The 22,383-nt window shown below is 56.2% G+C and overlaps 1 protein-coding gene across 4 annotated transcripts in view; it reads right to left on the minus strand.

The window, feature by feature from the left end:
- LOC122189065 (microtubule-actin cross-linking factor 1-like) overlaps window positions 1–22,327 on the minus strand; it is a 35,369-nt gene extending 13,042 nt beyond the window's left edge. For 3 of the 4 annotated variants that reach the window (XM_042887869.1, XM_042887868.1, XM_042887866.1), the window contains exons 1-25: window positions 18,635–22,326; window positions 15,728–15,889; window positions 15,475–15,645; window positions 14,530–14,696; window positions 13,176–13,335; window positions 12,482–12,808; window positions 11,778–11,862; window positions 10,738–10,979; window positions 10,154–10,360; window positions 9,897–10,016; window positions 8,665–8,772; window positions 8,094–8,312; window positions 7,450–7,653; window positions 6,677–6,685; window positions 5,410–5,641; window positions 4,572–4,798; window positions 3,527–3,649; window positions 3,326–3,427; window positions 2,868–2,969; window positions 2,592–2,765; window positions 2,333–2,488; window positions 1,978–2,175; window positions 1,456–1,584; window positions 993–1,166; window positions 92–247 (exon numbers count right to left, since the gene is read on the minus strand). In XM_042887869.1, coding sequence (XP_042743803.1) covers window positions 92–247; window positions 993–1,166; window positions 1,456–1,584; window positions 1,978–2,175; window positions 2,333–2,488; window positions 2,592–2,765; window positions 2,868–2,969; window positions 3,326–3,427; window positions 3,527–3,649; window positions 4,572–4,798; window positions 5,410–5,641; window positions 6,677–6,685; window positions 7,450–7,653; window positions 8,094–8,312; window positions 8,665–8,772; window positions 9,897–10,016; window positions 10,154–10,360; window positions 10,738–10,979; window positions 11,778–11,862; window positions 12,482–12,808; window positions 13,176–13,335; window positions 14,530–14,696; window positions 15,475–15,645; window positions 15,728–15,889; window positions 18,635–21,610 — 6,930 coding nt within the window. In that variant the 5' untranslated portion in view covers window positions 21,611–22,326. Of the gene's footprint in view, window positions 1–91; window positions 248–992; window positions 1,167–1,455; window positions 1,585–1,977; window positions 2,176–2,332; window positions 2,489–2,591; window positions 2,766–2,867; window positions 2,970–3,325; window positions 3,428–3,526; window positions 3,650–4,571; window positions 4,799–5,409; window positions 5,642–6,676; window positions 6,686–7,449; window positions 7,654–8,093; window positions 8,313–8,664; window positions 8,773–9,896; window positions 10,017–10,153; window positions 10,361–10,737; window positions 10,980–11,777; window positions 11,863–12,481; window positions 12,809–13,175; window positions 13,336–14,529; window positions 14,697–15,474; window positions 15,646–15,727; window positions 15,890–18,634 lie in introns of all 4 variants that reach the window. The other variant, XM_042887867.1, reaches the window with a different exon arrangement.
- Between the last annotated feature and the right edge of the window lie 56 nt (window positions 22,328–22,383).

Consider the following 22,383-nt stretch of genomic DNA (forward strand, 5'->3'; position numbering starts at 1 on the left):
GCCAGTAGCACCTGCTGCGCGTGGCAGGGGTCCAGGTGCCGTGCTCGCTCCCTGCATCCCAGCACCCACTGGGGGCCCACGGTGACCGCACCTTGTGTTCATCAATCTGGGCCAGCACGGCATTGAGGATGAGGCTGGGAGGAGGCACGATGTTCAGGCTCTGCTCGGCCAGCGTCAGCCAGTTGATGAAGTCCTGGAGGGAGTTCTGGAAGTCCGTGGCCAGGGCGAGAGCCTCCTCCAGCTTTGCCTGCACAGAGGGGAGGGAAGGGGGATAAAAAAACAACACTGAGGGCGAGAGCTCACGATCTGTGGTTTCACAGACAAGGGCAGGCTTTGTGTCCCCGCTGCAATGCGCCTCCAATGGGAACCTTGTCAGCCCGGCTGGGGACACGACTTGTTTACCAAGGCGAGGAGCTTTCAATGCAAGCTGCCGCTTCAGAATCAGCTTCTTTCAAAATTCACGGGTGAGAATCACACGTGAAAGGGGAGACAACTCCATTATCGACACATGAGCAGCTGCATCACCCTCAGCTTCCCGAGAAAGGGATCGCCATGGGAAGAGCTCTCAGTAAATGGGAGGTGGGTGACATTTCGATGGCAACAGCTGCAGCAGCACAAATGTATTCTGGGCTGAGGCCACCGCATCCCTTGTTTTATCTCATCACCGGCCAAAACGCCAGAATGGAGGCAGCTCTGAGGACTGACACAGAGTGCCTTTCAGAACTGCAGGAGGCTTCTTCCCACCCCTCCTCTAAATAACCCACATGCAATTTCACTCTCATTTTCTGTGTGATTTAACCACATTTCAGTACTATCCCGAAAAACGAACGGCTCGCCTCTCAGACTGCACCATTTGGATGACAAATTCAATCTGGGCACCCAAGAGAGGCAATTTAAGATAACAACCCTCCTCCCCAGCCCCGTCCCGGGGGAGCAGAGCAGCAGGGAGCAGGTCCTGCTCACGGGGCACGGTGTCCCTCTGCCAACGGTACCTTTCTCTCCTCCATCTTGGTGCTGACCAGACACCACTTCTGCTCCAGCAGCGCGACGCTCTGCTCCGTCTTGGAGCCTGCGCTCGAGTCGTCGCGGTTCAGCAGCATCAGCCGCCCCTTGGCCAGCAGCTGGCTGTACACGTCCTCCTGTGCTTTCAGCTGCCCGTACAGCTCCTGCAACACAGCCAGAGCATCAGGTAAAGGGAGTGCAGCAGCTCAAGGTGATAAGGAAACGAGGGTCGGGGCAGGCAGCAAAGTGGCAGCAATGCATCTCTTTGGGCACGGGATGGTGGTTAATGCATTGTGATGCTTGTCCCCAGCAAGGGCAAATCTATCTGTAAGAACACCAGAGAAGCACTCATCTCCCTTCCCGTCAAACTCACAAATGAGAATTTTGATGCTCATCTGACAGGTAGGAGCTTGCTGAATTAGAAGTATTCAAAATCTCCCCCCAGGAAATTACCATGTGGGCATTGAGCTGCTCCCGGGCAGTTTCTGGCAGCCCTCCTGTGGGTTTCGATGCAGACAATTGGCTCTCCATTCTCGTTAGCCACAGGAGGAAGTCTTCAATCTCACCATGGAAACCCTGGGCCTGTTCAGGAAATACAATCGGCCACGATCAGATGACATCAGCCCCCATTGATCACGCGCCAGGGCTGGCACTGCGTTTGCTTCAGAACCAGATAAAGAGGCAGAGCTGGATTTAACAGCATGGCAGGAAGGGATGCACACAGTGCCCCATGACCACGCAGTCGCTCTGGCAAATAAACAAGACACAATTGGTACCACAAACGAAAAAATGCCCCGCTTTGAAGTGAGCCTGAGAGGGCAAAAAGTCCATCTGCAAAAGCTCTGTGCTTCCACACCAAGCCTCATCTTTGTGCAAGAAACAACTGAATTTTCACTTTAGGGTAACAAACACCGCAGACTGCATTACAGAGCCCAGCGTCCCCAGCCCAGCCCCCTCCCTCTGCCGTGCCCCCACCTGCTGCAGAGTGGACTGCAGCTGCTGCTCCCTCTCCTCTGTCTTCTGCAGCACTGCCTCCCAGCACGCGTTCAGCCCCTCCAGGCGGTTCCGAAGGCTGCTGGCGTCGTCCCCTGCGCTCGATTCCAGGAGCTCGTTGCCTGCTCTGTTCACTGTCTCCACAGTTGCTTGGTGGGCCAGGACATCATTCTTCAGCACCTAACAGACATGTTGGTAAAGTGTTGGACGCCTCTCCAAAACGTCTGCTTAATTCCAGCATGCTTTCATGGACTTGAACCAACTCAAACCCTTCATAAGGGAGAAAACCCCAGTACAGAAGCGGATCAAACAAATGGCACGCAGTGGGAGCACTCACGTGGTGCTTTGCAAGTTCAACCTCGATGACTTTTGGGTCTCCGTTGACGGGCTTCTGCGCATCGAGCAGCTCCTCGGTGTGGGTCAGCCAGGCCATCAGCTCTGCCAGCGCGTGCTGGAACTGACCAAGGGCCAGGAGGGCGGCTTCGAGCTTGTGCTGAGTGATGGCAGGAGGAGAAGGAACGTTTAAGTCAGGAAGGAGTGGGAGCATCCAAGTGAACTTCAACCCCGCACTGGCACGAACCCAGGCCGCCCCGTACCTGTCTGTGAGCAATCTTCTCACCCAAGTTCTCCCAGAGATGTTTCAGCTCTGTCAGTGGCTCCTTTATGATGTCTCTGTCTGTCTCATCTGTAGCTTTTTTTAGCATCAGTTCACCTTGGTGATTAAGCTTTTCCATCTCAATCTGCTGCTGGTAAACTTCCATTTTAAACTCCTGCCAAAACAAGCAGGACAAAAACCAGAACAAAATGAATCACTGGAGTGAGAGCTCTGCGATGCTAAGCATTGGAGAACCAGCGTGGCTCCACCCACGTACCTTCATCTCATTCATCTGCTCCTTAACCGTGTTGAGGTCGGTGCCCACAGGAGACATGTTGCACAGCTTAATCACAGCGTTATCCAGCCAGTCAAACATGGCCTGAAATGAGGGCAGAGAGCATTAGAAAAGGGGGAGGGTCCCTCTGTCAGACAGTGCAAGCATCCAACTCTTCCTCTGGGGCAGAGATGCTGCTCCAGCACACCCTCCTGCCTTCCACCTCCCATCCTGCTATGCTGTGCAGAAGCAAAGACAGACTGAGGAAGACAGATGCAGTCAAACATCTGCCCCTGCTTGGAGGGGTTGTGAGCTCAGGGTCTAACAGAGGCTGCAAACATTCACACAGGAGACACTTTCCTGCCCTGCATTAACACATGTCCCAGTACAGCTTCAAGGAGAGGATTCACAGTGCTGCTCCCAAGGTCTGCCCACTGCCCACGAACAGCCCTGTCTCTTACTTGAAGAGTATCCTGGTATTGCACAGCCGCCTGCATGGCCTCTTCAAGCTTCTCAAGCCTCTCCTTCCAAGTTTTGTTTAGGTTTTCCCATGCATTGTTCATCTGCAGAAGATTGCCCACAAAGTTGGTTAGGCTCTTCCATGCGAGCTCTGATCGCTCCTCCCTCACTTTATGAGAACAAAAGGCTGCTGCTTTTCCTACCTCGTCAATGCTCTTTTTCACTTCTGGTTTCTCCGTTTCACCACAGGCAAAAATTAAATCAGTTCCAAGGAGTCGGATGAACTCCAGCTCTTCGTGCAAGCCATCCGTTTCCTCCTTAATAGTCTGCACACAACATCACGATGGAAGGAAAATGTTTATTATTATTAAACGCTTTTCCAAAAATTGCCGGTGGATGGGAGGCAGAGTCCTTTCTGTGCTGGACTCATCCTGCATCCTGGCCAACAGCCCAAAGCCAGACCCGGCACCGTGACACAAGGCAAGCAGACGGGTGCCCTGCTCAGCAGCACTGCCACAGCCCGCCCTGCTCCCACCTCTGGGCACGGAGGCGATGCTGTTTGCACGGTTTGAAGGAGCTAAACCCAGGAGTTCTGTATTTAGCTTGATATGTGTCTGAACAGCCCCACTGAGGATGTTTACAGGAGCGTTTTTTCAATACAGGCATTCATTTTGGAGACTCAAAAGATGCAAACCAAAGTCAGAATGGTTACAGAACAGAAATAGAAAGGACAGACTTAGCAAAGAGTGACACACGAAGTAACATGCCAGACCCAGGAGGTCCAACAAGCAAACACCTGAAGTGGATTTCTCCATTTACCTGAAACAACCGCAAAGAAATCCGAGCCCATCCAGCTTTACACCTATCTCCAGCCTAACCAAAATCTCAATTCATCCTTCCTATGCCAGGCAGCACTCAAATGCCTTCTGTGCAGGCTGGGAGCAGAACTGTGCAAACCTGCACATCCCTCAAACAAGTGGGCACAACTCTGACCACATGCTTGATGAGCCTCCCAGAACAGCAGCAAAGAAATGATTTAAGGATCATTTCCTTGTCTGGAGGTGGAGCGGGAAATGCAAAATAAGACCTGTTTTGATCCCGAAGTTCCAAATTACAATGGCAACAACACTCCATGATCTGGCTGCCTACGACAGTGTTTTACAGCCACTTCATTTCAGATCCACCCTAATCGAGCTCACAGAATGGGTGCAGACAAGCTCCAGAGGGGTACAGTGCCACACTCCTCACCTCTGCTGCTTCCACCTGCTGCTTGATGATGGATGGGTCAATCCCTGGGCTCTCCAGGTCATGAACGATGTCCTGCGTGTCTTTGATGGTAGTCAGGAGGGCTGCCATGTCATACCAGAACTTCTCTGCAAGCTCCAGGACATCAAGGAACTTCATCTCACGTTCCTCTGCCCGAGCTTTGATGTCTTCCCAGAAGAAGACCATCTGATCCAACTTATCCTGGATTACTGAGAGTAGGAAAAAAAACATTCAGTGGAGAAGAAGTCTGCCTTGCCACAGAAGTTCTCCTTTTCCAAACCAAAAAGCAAGCTGCTAACACTTTCCACTTAGAAATAGCCAACAGAATATTGAAGCAGGAATTAAACATGGATGGGACTTTAACATTAACTATGGGAGACACGGAGGGACAGGAGGAACCCTAGCTTGCAGAAGTAAACCTCTTCTTACGTACAGGCAAGCTCTAGACAAATTTGCCCATACGCTCTCCTCCAGTGAAGTTCTGTTCAAGCCAGCTCTAGCATGAAATCTGCACACTCAGCTCATGAGCTGCCCGCTGAGCTGCCAGCAAAGGTGTCAATGAGTGCCAGTGGTGTTAAGAGGTCTTTTTGTGCTGGGGATGCTCCTTCCTTCCATCAGGAGGTGAATCGACACCAACAAATCATTTCAAAAGGGTCACGAAAGGTTGCCACAACAGAACAGCTCACAGCAAGGCCCTGTTAGCCACAAGTGCCTCTTTCCCCTCTGGCTGATGTCCCTCCATCAGCTCCAGGCAGGGCACAGTGGAGCCGGGCAGCTGCCACTGCCCAGCAAAGCCCTCTCCCTGCGCCCACCCCAATACCTTTTGCTGCCAGGTCCTTATCTGCGCCCTGCGACCTGCCGACCAGCTCCTCCCCGCGCCGCTTCAGAGCCTCAAAGGAAGGCTGCAGCTTCTCCAGCTCCACCGTGGCGTTTTTGTTCTCGCTGATGCACTCCCGGATCTTATCGACCTCGGCAGGGATGAGGGGCGGCACACGCAGGCGGGAGGACAGGGCGTCCAGCGTCTCCAGCATCGGCTCGATCTTGTCGTGGAACTGGAGAGCAAATCCATCGGGGCAGTGAGACGAGAGGAGCAGCACCGCATCCCCCCCTGCACCACAGCCCCAGCGCTGCACCCAGCGGCTCCCGCAGAGGACAAGCCTTGCCAGCACCGGTGATGCCTGCAGCCTCCTGTTGGTGCCTGCATGGCTCCGTTTGTTGCAAGGAGCCCAAAGTCAAATCACACCTCAGCCAAACAAGCTGCCAGAGCTGGCAAAGGTCTTCAACCCCAAGCCGCTCACACTTGGACTGCTGTCCCACTCTTGGCAGATGGGCAGAGTGACACCCAAAACAAATCCCATTTGTTTCAGCATTTGCGCAGGGACACCGATGGAGAAGTGCCTGCTGTGCTTGGTGCTGGAGGAAATCTCTGCTTGGTGCAACGCTCACAAGAAAACCACCCTGGAACGGTCAGGGAGGTGGTGGAGAGCTGCATGCACACAGCAAGGAGCACCGTGGAACGGGGGCTTCACCAAAAGCAACATCAGGAAGCCAAGGAGGGTCTGCAGGGTTTTCCGGTTTCATATTTTTAAAGAAAAGTCAACTTTGGCCTTAAGGACCCAAAATCACCTCTGCAGGACAGACGGCAGGCAGCTCTGCTGTGCCCCATTGCCAGCCCCAGCGCTGCCTCTGCAGAACACCTGCACTGCCTTGGCCAAAGGTGCCACCCGCAGAGACGAGATGGGCTCTCGGTGCAAAGTTGATCACAGCACACTGCCTTAGCCAACAAGCAGAAGCAAAGGGAAGCTCAGCTGGAGCAGGAAGCTCTGCGCATCGCTGTCACCTGCTCCAAAAGCAAAACCTCTGGCTTGCACAAAGCATTCCCAGCAGAAGCTGCCCGCGGCTGAAACCAGGCGGCAGTGCAACCGAAGCCATCTCAGAAACAGGATTTTTTTTCCCTTTTTGGAATTAATTCTCAAGCAAGGTCAGCTGAGCTATGCATGAACCAGAAATGAAAGTCTGAGTGTAAAACAGAATTGTTTCAGCCCAAGGAAGGAGTGTAAATGAACATCGACCACAACGGCGCTTACCTCCGTAATCTGCAATGGTGGGGCGCAGTCAACACAACAATGAAATGAGACCATGTGGGGAAGACAGGAACAGGCAGCAACACACACAGATAACACATTCCACAATGTGAGTGAGATGAGACGGGAGGGAAGTGTGCGGGGGGGGAAAAACTCGGAGTTAATACAATGCGAACCAAGAGAAGTGACTAAACAATACAGGAATTAAAAAAACAAAAACCCAGACGTGACAAAAACCGAGGGCCCTGCAGGGCTGCGGGGTGAAACGCAGCTACCTGGGAACCTTTGGCCCCGCACCTGGCTGCCAGACACTCTTTACCTTTCCCTGGACTTCAGCACCTCCAATCTCTGCCCTTCCTCTCCTATCTCTGCTCTGCAGCCACCGACCCGCAGTGTCCCCGAGGGGTGCCCAGGCCCTGGGACGCATAAATATCCCCTACAAACGACCCCGTGCTGCTCACACACAGCAGTGCTTCACTTATCAGAAATGAAACTTATCTCTCCAAGCTGTTTAAAGAGGCTCCCTGGGCCCTCCCAGCCTTCGGCAGACGCCAGAACAGCCCTACTGAATGAGTATCGTTACTGAGGCTGTAAACATTTACGACTATCTACCACGTCAAGATTCAAACTCCTTCTCCCTTCCACCTGCAGGCACTGCGGAGCAGAACTGCCCAGCAGTTGGCTGAAACCACCCTGAAGGCGTCTGCCTCTCCTGCAACTACAGAGGCTTCAGGATCTGCAGCAGGACGTGGCTGCCCGGCGCCCCAGAAGTGTACCTGGGTGGACTGCGAGACGGCTTCATCGAGTGCCAGAGCCCGCTGACACACCTCCTCCTTGATTCTGGCATACATGGCCTCTGCTGCCAAGTACTTCTTCTGCACCATCTCCCCTTCCTCAGGGTTGAGATCCTTGAGCTGTGGTCCGATTTTCAACAGCTTGTCGATATGAGGTTTATGTTCAGCAATAGACTCTCTCAGTTGCTAGGGAATAAGGAGCGAGGGGGGAGGGAAGACAATTGTTTGGAAACGTACAGAAAGCTGCCGTGTATTTATTTCACATGGTACTCAGAGAGGAAGGATTGCATCTGGCAGTACGTGTGCACCACTGACGTCCTGGCCCAGCATCTATGAGCACACAGCACGGCCATCACACACGCCAGGACAGCACCTGCTTGGGCCACAGACTCCCCCCGTGCCCCAAAGGGGATGAGAAACTTTTCATCTCCCCAAAAGCATGCTGTTCTCCTTGCCACCACCAGGCAAGAGATTCAGAGAAAGCCAGGCTCCCCTGGTTTCATCTGTACTGCGAGAAGCCTTCCAATTCATTGAGTGACATCCATGTCACTCTGGGGCACCCTTGTAGGATCCCCAAAAAGGAAAGAAGCCGACCAGCTGCGGCCGCAGCTCCGCCATCGCCTTACCCTCATGTCCTCCTGCTGCTGCTTGAGCTGCTCGTGGTCGATGGCCGGAGGGGGCAGCTGGGAGATCAGGGCCTGCGTCTCCTCGATCCAGGGGCTCAGCTCCTCGTATGTCTCCCAGAACTGGTTGACCAGGACCTGCGCGCGCTCCAGGCGAGCGTAGCGCTCCGAGTTGAGCTGGCTCACCGCCTCGTACTGCTGCACCAGGGACTCTGTTTTGTCCTAAAAGGAAGGGGAAGGAGAGGCGGTGACGGCTGTGGAAGGGGTGGGAGCTGCCAGCCCGCAGTGCCTGGACGAGTGGAGGCGCACGGTGGCTGCATTCCATGTGCACAGAGCTGTAATCCCAATTAAAGCGGCGTAAGGAATTCCCACTATCCCCTCTCCCCAGACACTGCAATAAAAACACTGCAATAAAAGAGGGTAATAAATATAAAGAGATCTCTACTAAGTGTCACTGGTGGGAATTTCTGAAAATGGAGTAATTTTAAACAACTTCAGACTGTGCGAGAGCGGAGCGCTCGCCTCTGCCTGCTCTGCCCCATCTCCCGCAGCTCTGAACCCCGGGCAGGCTCACCTGCAGAACAGCTTTCTGCTCTTCCCCACACGTCCCAAAGATCTCACTGCGTTGGCTGAACAGCTCATCCATGGAGTCTTTGTGCCGAATAATGTCGATGGAAAAAGCCTGTGGAAAGGAAACCTCTGAAGGAAGGGAAGAGATGAGAACAGGGCCCCATCTCCCCCAGGCACCCCCTGCCAGGCTGCCAACAGCTAGCGCTGCAGGCTGCACCAAGCTCAGCACCAGCATCCTGTGGCACACTGAAATTCTGGCTGAAAATGCAAATTCCTGCATTTCTTCCTTATTACTCATCTACTCTAAGTTCTCTCTTTCAAAAAGGCCTGAAAATGGCACTCAGAATTAGGCACAGGTCAGACACCAAGCAGCTCCCACACCTGGGTCACTGCCCCACGCACTGGAAGCCTGCAGCCATTTCACACAGACAGAAACACCAGGCAGCAGCCCAGGCAACGCGGGGCTGTGTGGGCACCACTGCACACTGCAGAGGAAAGGCTCTGCCACCCATGTGCCCTCAGTGCAGCTGATACACAGCCACCCAAAACGATGCTCCCCAGAAGTGCATCCACCAACAACTCCACCATTCCCCAGGTTCACACACCCATAAGCAGCAGGAAGCCAGGCTGAGCTCAGCAGAGCTTAACGCTCAATGCTGCAGCCCCCTCCATTATAACAATGCACTGTGTTTTGTTTTTTTTTATTTTAAACACACTGAATCCAATAAACACGAATGCTGCTCTGATTGCCGGGGCTGGCGATGGAAGAAAAGGGCCATTTAGTTAAAGTGCATGTTCTTTCAGGCATGAGCTCATCTCAAAGATATTAAAAAAAAGCTTCTCTTTGTTCCACGTCTGGCTGCTGTGAGGGAAACGAGGAGACCCCCACTGGAAGGAACAATGAGCACAGAGCCAGTGAAAGGAGCCTCGTTAACCAGTGGGTGCGTCTCTGTGAGCGGGGGGCAGGTACAGCTTGCTGGCCACGGGGGGCACAGCACGGCCAGGCGTCTGCAGGTCCCCAGCTTCAGTGCGTGAGCGAGCACTCATCTGGCACCTGGAGCACCTCACGGATTTCTCCTTCAGAAACCCAACGCTTCATTTGTCTAAATCCTCATCCTTCCTTTTTCCTGTTACTCACGAAGGACAAACGCTGCGTTTTTCTTGGTGCACGGAGCCTCTCCAGGGACAAATCACCTGAGCCACCCTGAGCCACCCCCCCAGCTCACCACTCCGTACCTTCTGCACCTGCAGCTGGGCTGTGGTCTGGTCCTGCTCCAGCCGGATGGCTCCGAGCGCCATCAGCTTCCGCTTGGTCTCAGCCACCCAGGCCAGCTCAGCGTCGGCCGCCTGCTCGTACTGGTGTGGGAGAGGAGAGGTGCAGTCAGGCAGGAGTGGGACACAGCAAAGCCACCCCTCTGAGCAGAGGTGCGCTGCCCCTTTCCATCACGGGCATGGGAGGAGCTGACAAGGCCCAGAAACGCTCCCCAGCTCACCTGCTGGGACCTTTGAATGGCAGCATCGATCTCCTCCACCCGCTGCCTGACGGTGTCACTGACCAGCTTGTAGCGCTCGTTGGTGTCGGAGACCAGCTTGTCCAGCCCCTCGCGGGCTCGCCACGGCACGAGCTCCAGCAGCGCCCGGCTCACCTCGTTCACCGTGTCCAGGACGAGCCGCTGCTCCATCACCTCCTTCTTCAGCTCCTGGGAGGCACACACAAACACGGCCCTTCAGGGCGGCAGTGCCAGATACCAGGCACACCCCAACACCCCCCGAGGTTCGGGGACCGGGATCCTCGCCATCCCTGGAGTTGCCCGAGGCCGTGGCTGGGGAGCTGGGCAGTCTGAGCCGGTGGGGGGCAACCGGCCCACGGCAGGGGGCTGTCGGGTCCAACCCAACCCAACCGCTCTGTGATGCTACGGTTCCACCCGATGTGCCAGCAGTGTCCCCCTGTTCCATTCCCACATCACACGCTGCCAGGCCACGTGTCCCACATTCCTCCCCCAGGCAGTCGCAGACCCTACTGACTCTCCTCCCGCGTGGCTCTCACATCCCCGCATGCTGCGTTGCTGCACCCCACCTTCTGCCTCTGCTGGAACTGGGGTATCTGCTCGCTGGCTGGGGACTGTCCCCCGCTGGACGCCAGCTCATCCTCCACTTTGCTCATCCAGGCATTGAGTTCCTCATGTGTGGACTGGAACTTGGTGGCCAGCTGGCGAGCCTGCTCCAGTGTGCGCAGCGCCTTGGAGCTGGAGGCGGTGATGTCCGAGTAGCGGGTCTTGATCCCATCCAGCTTCTCCTGGATGAGCAACACCTCCTCCCCTGAGGGACAGCAACAGGGGACAAGTGATAATGGACGGAGAGCCTACAGCAGCCAGCTGCCCCATCCCCTCCTTTTAAATAGCTGCTTTCAGCCTCACTTCTCAGCTCTCCTGTGCAACTTAACAGCCTATTTTCACAGCCAGGAAGCTGCTCTCAGAGCTGACATTTTCTGCCAGCCAGAGTAACAGCCACCCCTTTCCTAGAATAGGAAGGAAACGTGCTGTGAAGCCTTCCTTGCTTTGCCACAAGCCCAAAAGCTACCAGGTCTCAGTCCTCAGCTAACATGTCACAGTTCCAAGAAAAAAGGTCCAATTCACTCTCTACTTCTATTTCCAAAGGGACATGAAATTGCAAGCCAAATTCTTTGTAACTCCTCTTCCTGCTCCAGGGCTCCCACAAGGACAGAGAGCTGCACATCTGCTCAGAGCAGACCACATCTGAAGGAAATGCATTGCCCCGACCTCTCTTCCCACTCATAAACACAAACTCACACCCACGTGGCAACAGCAACAACTGCTCAGTATGGGAAAGCAATGTCAGGAAAGGGCTTGGTGTATTTTTAACCTCTTTCTATGCGACTAAGCAGCTGGATGCAATGAGAAAACCCTCCCTGGTGATACAGGGCTGCTCAGTGCTGAGTGCAGGGGTGGGAATCACCGCTCCCAGAGCTCAGGGCGGTGTTGGGGATTTGCTATGCCGGAGTGCATGGGGCTCAGCATTGGGTCTGGAAGCACAACAGCTACTGTGGGAGGACCCAAGAGGACTGTGAAGGACTGGGTGTTTCCAGCCCCGTGTTACCTGTGGTTTGCTTCAGGAGAGCCTGCCCATTTCTGATGGCTTGGTCCACATTCTTCTTCCTGTTCACAATTTCCTCGTTCAGAGCCTGGACAGGAAGCCAAACGGGAGTTATCCCTCTGCAGGCTGCGCCCGCACCCCCGGCCACTGATGCTAAGGAGAACACAGCCTGCTCTCACCTAGCATAGGAAGGGTGCAACTGCTCTGAGCCCAGTTCTCCTGCTGAGCAACTTACTGGGATTTCTGGGACCAAAGGTTCAAAGCAGAGCTAAAACTACCACAAACCTTCGGGTGTGCACAGCTGAAGAACTTCTTGAAAAGAGCTTTGCACGGCCCCCACAAAGTGGAAGCAGACTGCTTCCTTGGTGGCCAGCCTAGCCTGAAAACCCACTGGGCTTTTCACATTCACACTCTTGGAAGCAGCATCCAGCCTTCTGAAGGCACAGAGTGGCCAAGTTTGCTCAGACATCGCTCACAAAGCAACCGAAACATTTGATGCTCCCTCTGGGAAGCCCCTTTTTGGGGCTTCAATCACTGTTTCTAACACATCATCTCTCTACACTTCTCCCAGCCTAGAAAACTCAAAGCTTGTTCCACCGCCGACCAAAATTAAAGTCAGACCAGAAACAAATGGAAAAAACAAAACAAGATGGATAAATGCAACAAAATAAATAACATAAAGATGGAAGGAAAAAAACGGAAAATACCAGCTGGTCAGCATGCTGCTTCTGCAGGACGTCCCGTTTGTAATCCTTTACGGATACCGAGCTGAGCTTGTCCTCGACCTCAGCCAGCCAGTTGAGCACTTCCACCTCCTCCTCCCCAAAGAGCCGGGCGTTACACAGGGCCTGCTCCAGCAGAGCCGCCTTCCGGCAGCACCGCTCGCGGGCCTCCCCGTATCGGCCCTGCAGAGAGTCCAACTTCTCTGCCAGCAGCCGCTGCTCGGCGGCGCAGCTCAGGGCGGACAGCCCCCGCCCCACATGCACCACGTGGGCCACGTCGGCCGCGTGGGCCTCTATGTCCTCCGCTAGAGCCTGAAAGCCGGGGCGACAAAACGGACAAAAGAAAACAAAAATGAGTGGAAAAGATGAGATTCAACAAAAAAAGAAAAGACAAAACAAAAGCGAAAAAGAAATGGCAAAACACAACTGAAAGGATGAAAAACCCAGCCGTGAGCGGGCAAGGCGTACTGAAAAACAGGGCTGAACAGGAGCGGGAAAGCGAGGACGGCTCTTCCATCCAGAGCCTCGCTGCCTCAACTGAACGCTGCCCGCACGGCTGGGCCTGCAGCCTTCAACGCCAGTGCAGCACCTGCGGAGCTCCTCCAGCCGCCTCCAGGGTTTGTTCACAGCGGCGCCCACCTCGCCGCCGCACAGACACCCACAGAGCCCCCAGCCCCACCTTGTGCCGGCTGATCTGCTGCTGGATCTTGGCGGTCTGCGTGCCGATGGGCTCCGAGTTGGCCAACTTCTTCTCCGTCACCGACAGCCAGTCTGACACGGGCTCTGTGGTCTCGTGGAACTGCTTCGCCAGCACCAGGATGTCCTCCAGCTGCTTCTGCCTGTAATTGGGATGCAACAGAGCACTGAGGAGCAGCTTCCCCTTGGAGCAGGGAACAGCCCCAGTAGGGCTCTGCACCAGGAGGTGGCAACGGGTTCAACAGAATCAGGATCCAAAGTGGAAATACTTTAGAAGAGGAAACAGAAGCATCTTGAGTGGTGTGGGGTGAGATGCCTTGTCTGGCAAGCTGCTACACAAACACAAAAACAGTGCAGAGAAACTGCAGAATAATCGGGGTTTTTTTGCAGCTGTTTCTTTAACGTTCAGCTCATTCGCCAGTGAAGGTGGCAGAAAGGCTCATTTTATTCCATTTCTGTCAATATCACAACCTCTGAGACCCTCCAACACAGCCAGCTCGTGGCCGAGCCCTCAGTGTTCCCACACTGCCATTGAGATGGGTGAACCCATCCCCATCTGTGCCCATTTCCCACCTGGGGAGGTCAGCTCTGACCCTCAGCGCTGGCTGTGTAATCTGGCATATCAGCAGATGCAGCAGCCAGCCGCTCGCAGACTCAGGCAGCAAAAAGGTGTCAACAGGATGTAGCTGTTAAAGCTAAATGTTAAAGCTTAGAGGAATAAAAATAACATTCATCCCCTGCAGGGAATTTGTTTAATCTGAGCTCTTCCCTGCCATTGTAAACCCCTGCTATCTAATTCAGCTTCCCAACTGGCTTTGGTTTCTCATGTTTTCCAGCTGTGGTTTCCAGGATGTATCTGTACAGAAATCTGCACCAGCTCGCCACGTGTTGTTGCCTGTGTTGGTGTGGCCGAGAGGGGAACCAACACCTGCGGCACTCAGGGTGCGAGGGGAGCAGAAGCTTCAGCTCCTGCCAGAAACCAGCGCAGCCATCAAATCCAACAGCAATAATAGCAATGCCACTGTCACAGTCTGTGCAAATAGAGCCTTACGCTCTGTAAGGCTCTGGGGGACTGTGAATGGCAAGACAAGCCTGTCCTGTGCTTCTGACCAGAAGAAGAGACCCTGTGAGGGCTGACCAGCAAACAAAACTGTTTGCTCCTCTGGGTTATCAATGCTGCCCAGGCGGAACGAAGCCAGGAACGCGGACCGGTGGCAGAGCCGGGCACATTCAGCAGTGCCACACATCTGCGCGTCTCCAGCACAAGGCAGATCCCTGGTGTGCAGCACCCAGAGCCCACAGTGCCAGGCAGCAGCAGCAGCATCCCCTGCTCTCACCTGCCTGCCGCCCGGCACAGCAGCGCTGCCCAGCGGCTCTCCAGGCTCTGCAGCTGCCCGCTGATCTTCTCCCGGTCTGCGGGCTCAGCTGACTGCGCGATGCGCCCGCCCTCTGCTTGGATCATCTCAACGGTGGCTTTGCGATCATCCAGGAGTCGCTGGAGCAGCTGAGAGAGGAAGGGGGATAGAAGTTACCGGATTGGATCAGCGGAACCTCTTGCATCCCTGAGAACGAATTTCCAGTAGCGTCTGAGAACCGCTGATCAGCGCTGGGCTGAGCCCGAAGCCACCGAAGTGAGGAAACCACCGCTCCGCCTCCACCACCAAAACCAGTTCAAAAGAAACCCAAAGCACTTCTGGGCCACAGAATGTCTCAGAGCTTTCCCCATCTTTCCCCCAAATCTACTGAGATCGAGCTTTGAACCTTCAGTTCAAATTCCCTTGTCAAAGTCTCAGTAGTCAGCCCAAGCCTCGACAGGAATGCACTTTTAAAATATTTTACCATGACCGCACTTGAACTTTTATCCCTGTGCTCACAAAGGCAGGCTGCAACCCAGCCTGATATCTCTACAAACACTGCTGTGCCTTGGGTCAGCTCTTACGGTTTGTGCGTTCGTTTTGTCCAAATCCCCACACCAGTAACTACAACACCAGCTTGCTCCTGACACAGCAGAATTATCAGCACAGACACAACCAAATCTGGGGCTGAAGAAACACAGCCAACTGGCAAAACCAGCAGCGGTGCGACAGTGAAGTAACACCGGTGACTGAGACCACAGAGACAGTGTGTGTGGGCAAATGGGCTGCAAGGATGTGGGGCAGCAGCAGAAGAGTTGGTTAGAAAGAAGCAGAGCGGAGCATGTCCCCGCTACACCTATGCTGTAACAGCAGGACCCCAAAATATCACCTTCAACACAGCCCGACCAGCCCCCAGTGCCGGCTCACCTTCTGCTCCTGGATCTGCGCTTTCACCACCTTGTACTCAGCCGACGGAGGTTTCTGGTTGGAGATGAGCTCCTCGGTGTCAGCCAGCCAGCTCAGCAACGGCTCCAGGGCATCCTGGAACTTCCCGCAGCGCAGCAGGGCCTCCTGCAGCTGGGCGATCCTCTGGGCCACCTGCAGGCACGCAGCACCATCAGGGATGTGGGACGGCGGCCCCGCAGCCCCCCGTGCTCCCGGCCCATCCCCCAGCCCTCACCTTCTTGTTGAGGGTGTTCCAGCGGGTGTTGATCTCTTCCATGTCATGTTCCAGCCCTTGGACATCACAGTTCTTCCCGGCGCTTTGGATGAGTCCTTGGCCAACTCCGTTCACTTGCTGCAGCTTTAGCTGGAGAGGATCCACTTGCTCCTTCTGGAACAGCTGGGCAAGGGAAGGGTGGGAGAGAAAAGCTATTTATTACCCGCACGCTGCTCTGCCACCCCTCCATCATTCCAGGGATGCACTGGGCCTTCTCCTCTAGAAAAGACACACGAGTTGCTGCCTCTTGTGTTGCACGGAGTTTATTAGAGTTGTGCAAGTCTGCCTGAACGCCTCCCCCGCCTCGATCCAGCAGCAGGGAATCCCAGGAGCGCAAAGCGGGTCCACTCACATCCACCCCCACTCTGAAGTAGGAAATGCCCTTTTTCAAAGCACCCGAGTGAGGGGGAGAAAGCAAATCAGGGAAGAAAGGAGAGCAGCAGCTCTGCTCAGCCACCCGATTGGGAAACAGCACTCCTGGGGAAAAACAGCAGTTCTCAGAGGGATGCAGTGCAGAACGGAGACCCGGCACCACACAAGTTCTGTAAACCACAAAATTACAGACACAGAGAAGCTGGCTGCGTTGCGAAAGACAAAGGCAATAGGCAATTAATGTGCTACTCGTTTACCGCACCACTTATTTGGCATGGTCTTGCCCAGGAATCCTGGGGGGAAAAGCTTTCAAAAACAAAAGGATTTCACAGGGAAGGAGGAAGAGAGCAAACAAAGCACCCAGTGCAGTGGGGAAAACCCCGTCCCACAGGGCAGATCAGCGCTTCAGCACAGCTCCAGAACCGCTCCAGTCCCGGCCCCGCGCATCCCCATCGCCTGCAACACAATCCCCAAAAAAGGGAGTGCAGTGTCTCCTTGTTTATTCTGGGACTTTGGACTGCGAGCTCAAACAGAGCGCAGGTCACCCCGCAGCCAGCACTGTAAGGATGAGAGCAGAGCGCTCAGCCCTGCTGCAGTGTTTGCTCTTTTGGGAAGCAGCGGGGACCGCAGGCAGGCGTCCGCGTCCGCTCCCCACTGCGCCTCCTCCTCACGCACCCAAGAATACACGGCTGCTGCCTGCAGCTAAAAATGCCCCTGGAAACAGAGCCTAAAATGCAAAACCCCTCCCAGCAGAGCGGCGGATGGTGGGCAGCGCAGCTCTCCGCACCAGGTAACCACTTTATCTCGGAAGGAACACAGGCACAAAAAGCAGAACACCAAAATGCAGATCTACATGAGGAAGAGGGGCTGCCTGGATGTCCTGTCCCTGTTTTCACCATGGGCACCTCCTGGTGCTGGGGGAGGAGGCACGGACCGCTGCAGGGCACAAACCCAAGGGGGTGCTGGGAGACATTGCCCAGAGCTGTTTGCTCAGGGAGGATTACATATGGTTAGAAGCAGTAAATGGTGACATGAAATCACCGGTTCCCCATCCACCTCTCCCCTTACTGTTGATACACGGAGCTGGCTGTTAGAGCGGCCAAACCCACGAGGAGCGGGCTGATAAGTCTGGCACGCAACTGCTGGAGCGCAGCGCGGTGTGAGCCCCGGCCCTGCACAGCCTGGCCCTGCACAGGAGCACTGACTGCAATTACAACCCCGGGGACTCCAGCAGCTGGGCAGAGAGGTGGTGAGCCCCAACATCAGGCAGCAAATACCTGCAACACCCACGGCCCAGGACTGCAGCGATGCACAAGGATCACTGCGATAATCACGACATGTTGAACACGCTTGTTTTTCTTTGCTTGTGAAAGATTCCACTGATTTAGTTCATTAACCTCAGCGTGACTCAGCTACGAAACAAATATTTAACAAGCACCTTTGGCCATGCAGAAAATCCCAAGAAATGCACACGGGGCGAAGCGGGGGGACAGGCATGCTGGGGAGCAGACACACAGCTGCTCCTCGTCCTCCTCACTTCACAGAACACCTCCTGCAGCATCCCTCACCTCCTGCTCTTCCCACCTCCGGGCTGACCGCCTCCATCCCAGCTCCATCCCCACCTCTTTGGGGTGGGCACTGACTGGCAGCACCAGGCCCAGAGCTGCCAACAGCCCCATTGGCACAGCACAGTGTATAAAGGGGTTAATGACCAGCAGCACCACACACCCTACAGTCCGTTCAGCACAGTCAGTGACCTGAGGTACAGGCAGAGCCCCCAGGGGTGCAGCCCACTGCTCCCAGCATGGCCTCCCCAGCCCATCTGCAGGCATTCTCAGGGGTGGCAGAGTGCAGCAGATGAGTAATTCTGCTGCTCTGGGCTCTCGGTGCTGACTAACTTCTGGCGGCTCCTCAGTGGTATTTCTCCTAATCCAGACAGCAGTAAATCCGCACTCACTTACAGGAACTCTGCCACACTCACGCCGCTCAGCTCTCTCCATGCCAAAGCCATAGCAAAGCGGGGTAGAATGAACCCCACCCCACCGGGAGCTCAACCCCCTTCCCACAAAGCCCGGACCCCCCGCACCGCTCGTTTGGGAAGCTCTTTCAGCCCAGGGCCCATTGCTTTCACGCATTACAGGACGCTGCCCTCTGGCACGGCTGCTCTCCGGAGGTTGGTGAGCACCGTGCGGCCGGGCGGCAGCTCTGTCTGAGGGAGGACAGCGTGCCCTCACAAGCCAACAAACTTTTAGGACAACGCTTTAGATGATCTCTTGAAGCCTTCTGCTCACAAAAAGAAACTTTCTGCCTGTCACTTTTAAGATGCAACTGGGGGCACTGCAGCTCCCGTGCGAGTACTGAGCAGACAACCGCTGCACCCCACAGGCCGTGCTGGTGAGCAATGCAGCGCGCTGCGTTTCACACCCACCCTCTGCCGCGGCATAAAGCGATTTCTGTGCCTGAAGCGCCGTCTGCGAGCGCCTGAGCAACAAATACCTCATTATCTGGAACGAATCCATCTGCTGGAGCAGGAGGCCCTTCTGCGCGGGGGGCGGAGGCAGGGGGTCCCAAGCAGCCCACGGGCACCGGCTCTGACCCCACAGGGCCCGGCGTGCAGCCCTCGGCCCCATCCAGAGCGGCCCCCACAGCAACGGGCTCATCCTGCAAAGTCAGCGCTCTGTTGAGCAGCTGCTCCACGGCGGCAGAGTCACCTGCATCCTGCCAGGCAGCGAGCAGCAGCACCGGGCTGCCGCCGAAGTCCCTGGCACCTGTGAGGAGCCGGTCGGCCTCTGGTGGTGGCGGCACAGAGCCAACAGGGACATCAGCAAATGGCGGCGGGGCCTCCAGAAGCTCCTCCACCACCAAGGGCACAGCGGCGGCGCTGGCACCCAGGGGCGGGTGCTCAGCGCAAGGCTCCTCAGCATCCACAGTAAAACCCCCAGCACCCGGCGCTGCCGCTTGAGCCCAGGGCTCCGGCACCTCCAGGTCCCCCAGCACTGCTGGGTCAGCCAGAGCTGGAAGCCCCTCCGGGCCCCACAGAGCGGCACTGAGAGCGGCAGGTGACGTGCCGAGCCCTTCTGGGATGACAGCACTGCTCCCCACGGCAAGGCACGGCCGCTCCTCCCAGCTGCAGGCGAACAGCAGGGCCAGGTCTCCTGGCTGCAGGACAGCCACCTCCGCCGGCGACCCCTCAGTGCAAGGACAGCCTTCCAGCCCTGAGGTCACCGCGTCCCACAGGTGCTCCTCTGCAGGTGCTGAGGGCAGCACTGCAGCCTCAGAGCCTGGCTGGGATGCAGAGCCCGTGTGGAATGGTGGCAGAGGACTGCCGGGACAGTGCTTGTCTTCTGAGCAAGTTTGGCCCCCAGATCCATCGCTTTCCTTTCCCAAATCCATGGCTTTGTCCTCAGAAAGCAGTTCTGGGACATTGTAGCTGGCAAGCTCAGTCCTTCCAGGCAGAAGGTGACAAATGTATGATGGGTCCTTCCCTCCAGCAATGGCCTCGTGGTACTGCACAGGGGACCCCAGCCCCTCGGCCACCGTGCCAGGGGCTGGGGGCTGGCAGGGAGACAGCCAGGATGGGGATACTGAGACAGGAGAGGGCTCCTCAGGGCACTGCGGCACTTCATCAGAGGGGACAAACAAGTCTTGGTGGTCGCCTTCCCACCTCATGGGGACACCAGGGTGAGCAGCTCCCTCGAGGCTGAAGGCTGGACACAAACCAGTCTCAGGAGATACCACTGTAGCAGCCACCAGCACTGCCGCTGCACAGCCCATGGGCCCCACGTCTGCCAGTGGGTCAGGTGCATCCTCTACCAGAGCTAGCAAGCACTGCTGGCTGGAGTCCATCCCCACTGTGGCCATAGGGCTGGGCGAGGTCCCTCCATCCGAGTCCGTTGGGGTGATGGCCAAGGTGTCCCTTTCAGAGAAGGGCTCTGTCACCGGCTCCATTGTGCTCAGCACCTGTGAGCTGCAGGTGATATCAAAGTCCTCCAGATCTGACACAACAGCAGAGTCTGAAGCACTGACTTCCAACGGGGCCATGGGCTCACGTGCTTCATCTGCTGTCCCTGTCAGTTTCTCCAAACCTGGGTCCAGCCCCTCCGAGTCCACTGGGGAGAACCGAGCACCCAGGAGGGCAGGAATGGCCCCATCACCCTCATCCTCATTCAGACACTGCTCCTCCAGCTCCAGGAACATCTGCACTGAGTCTGTATCAGACAGCTCGGGGATGGCGGGGCTGGCCGAGCGCTCCAAACCTGCAGCAAAGTCTGTGGCCTCGCACTGCACTGCCACATCCTCAGTGCAGCATGCACTGCCGGCAGTGGGGCTGCTGGCACTGCCCTGGGGGCTGCAGGGCTGCACAGTGCCTGGGCTGGGGGCAGAGCTGTCCCCAGGAGCAGTGAAGTGTTCCCTTTCTTCAGAAATATCTGCCAAGCAACAGCTCTTCTTTTCCTCTGCCACCAGCACAGCCTTTCCTCTCTCTGACAGCGTCGCCTCCTCCCACTCCTCCATCATCACCCAGCGCTCGTCCTCCTCAAATCTCAGCTCAGACTCAGTTTTTTCTCTGAGATTGGTGGTAATGAGAATATTCAGTCCCGCATCCAGGAGCTCCTCGCTCAGGCATGGGGAAAGGTTGACGTTCTCCACTGTGCAGTCCGACTCGGAAGCCTCCAGGGTCTCCTGTCGCCCATTGCCAACGCTGGCCTTGGGGAAGTTCTTCCTGGCCCGCGGCCACGTGGCACTGGGCAGCAGGCGAGCCCTGGCCAGCTCTGTGGCTCGAGCATGGCCATCACCAGCAGGCAGCAGGGGCTGGCGCTCATCTGCAGCACAGCCATAGGAGTCTGCGGCAAACTGCACAGCTTCCGTTGTGCCAGATGACTTGGACACGTGCTCCAAAGTGAGCGACTCGGACATGGGCTCGCTGCGGTCGGGCTGCCCAGCGTGCTCAGCCAGCAGAGCACTGGAGTCCCTCTTATCCCGCAGTGAGGGGTTGGAGGCACCCGCTTCCGACACCTCGCTGAGTGAGGCCCCCATCCTCTCTGCAAACTCGGTGAAGTTGGGTGGCATGAAGGATTTCCATGACCGCCGATTCACGTTCTCCTTCCTCTCAGGGTTTGGCCGCCTGCGGGGTGGAGGCGGCGCCGGCTTGGAGATGTCGCTGCTGAGCTTCAGCGCGTCGAAGATGACTCGCTCGTCCAGCTTCTTCGCCTCGGGCGCCCTCGGCTCAAAGACGTTGGCAGCTCCCAGTGTCCCATTGCTGGAGATGGTGCTGCCATCCCCCTTGCCGAGGGTGCTCTTCGAAAGCTGGTTGAGCTTCGATCCCTGGTCGATTTGCTCATTGATTCTCATCGTGTCGTATATGGAGCGCTGGGGCACGTAGCAGTCCTCTATGTAGCCGTCCTCCTCCTCACCCTTCCCCAGGCAAGTGCGGTTCTGCCGTAGACAGTCTGGCCTGCTCAGTGGTTTGCCCATGCTCTCACCCTTACGGATGACAGAAGCTCCCCGTCAACCTCACGCCCGGCGCCGCAGGGACCATCACACCGCGTTGGACCCAGCCAGGCGGAGCTGTGGGGCCGCGGGCCGATAGGGCCGATGCACAGCCACACCGTGGGTCTCGGGCAGCAGAACAGCACCTCTCATCCCCAAAAAGCCATCTGCCAGCAAAACCCGACGAGTACGACAGCTCCGATAAATGTTCCCGATCACCGTTTGCAATAGGAGATGCGGAGGTGTTCGGAGTGGCTGATTTATCCCGTGTGTCCCCCTCTAGCAGCAAAGGTCCGGGCAGTGCACAAACCGTGGCTCCTCGCGTCCTCCACCCGCTGCCGTCCCGCACAGTCCAGCTGCTCCAAATTAGCCTCTCCCCCCGACTCTCGTGTTTTCATTTGAACTGAGCTTGTCAGCGGATATTCGTGCAAGTTTAAACACAGGAAGTTCTTCATTCAGGGCAAACTCGGAGGCTTCCTGTCTCAAAAACATGATGGCATTGTCGCTCCCTTCACCCCACCGTGCCCCGTCCCGCTGCCGCGCGGAGGAGCACCGCCGGGTCTTCTCTTTTCCTTTTTTTTTTCCTCCCCAAGAAAAAAAAAAAATCGGCTATAAAACGCATCCAAAAATGGCAAGGGGACGGATGGCCGCGAATTCCCCCAAGTTCGCCGGAGCCGGCGGGGGAGACGGGGCGCAGCGGCTGCCGGCGCCTTCCTCGTCGTCCTCGTCCTCCTCCTCCCGGTCCCGCGGCTCCCGGC

This window comes from Lagopus leucura, unplaced genomic scaffold (assembly GCF_019238085.1).
Source record: "Lagopus leucura isolate 7727_CA_CO unplaced genomic scaffold, USGS_WTPT01 Super-Scaffold_100123, whole genome shotgun sequence".
Lineage (NCBI taxonomy): Eukaryota > Metazoa > Chordata > Aves > Galliformes > Phasianidae > Lagopus > Lagopus leucura.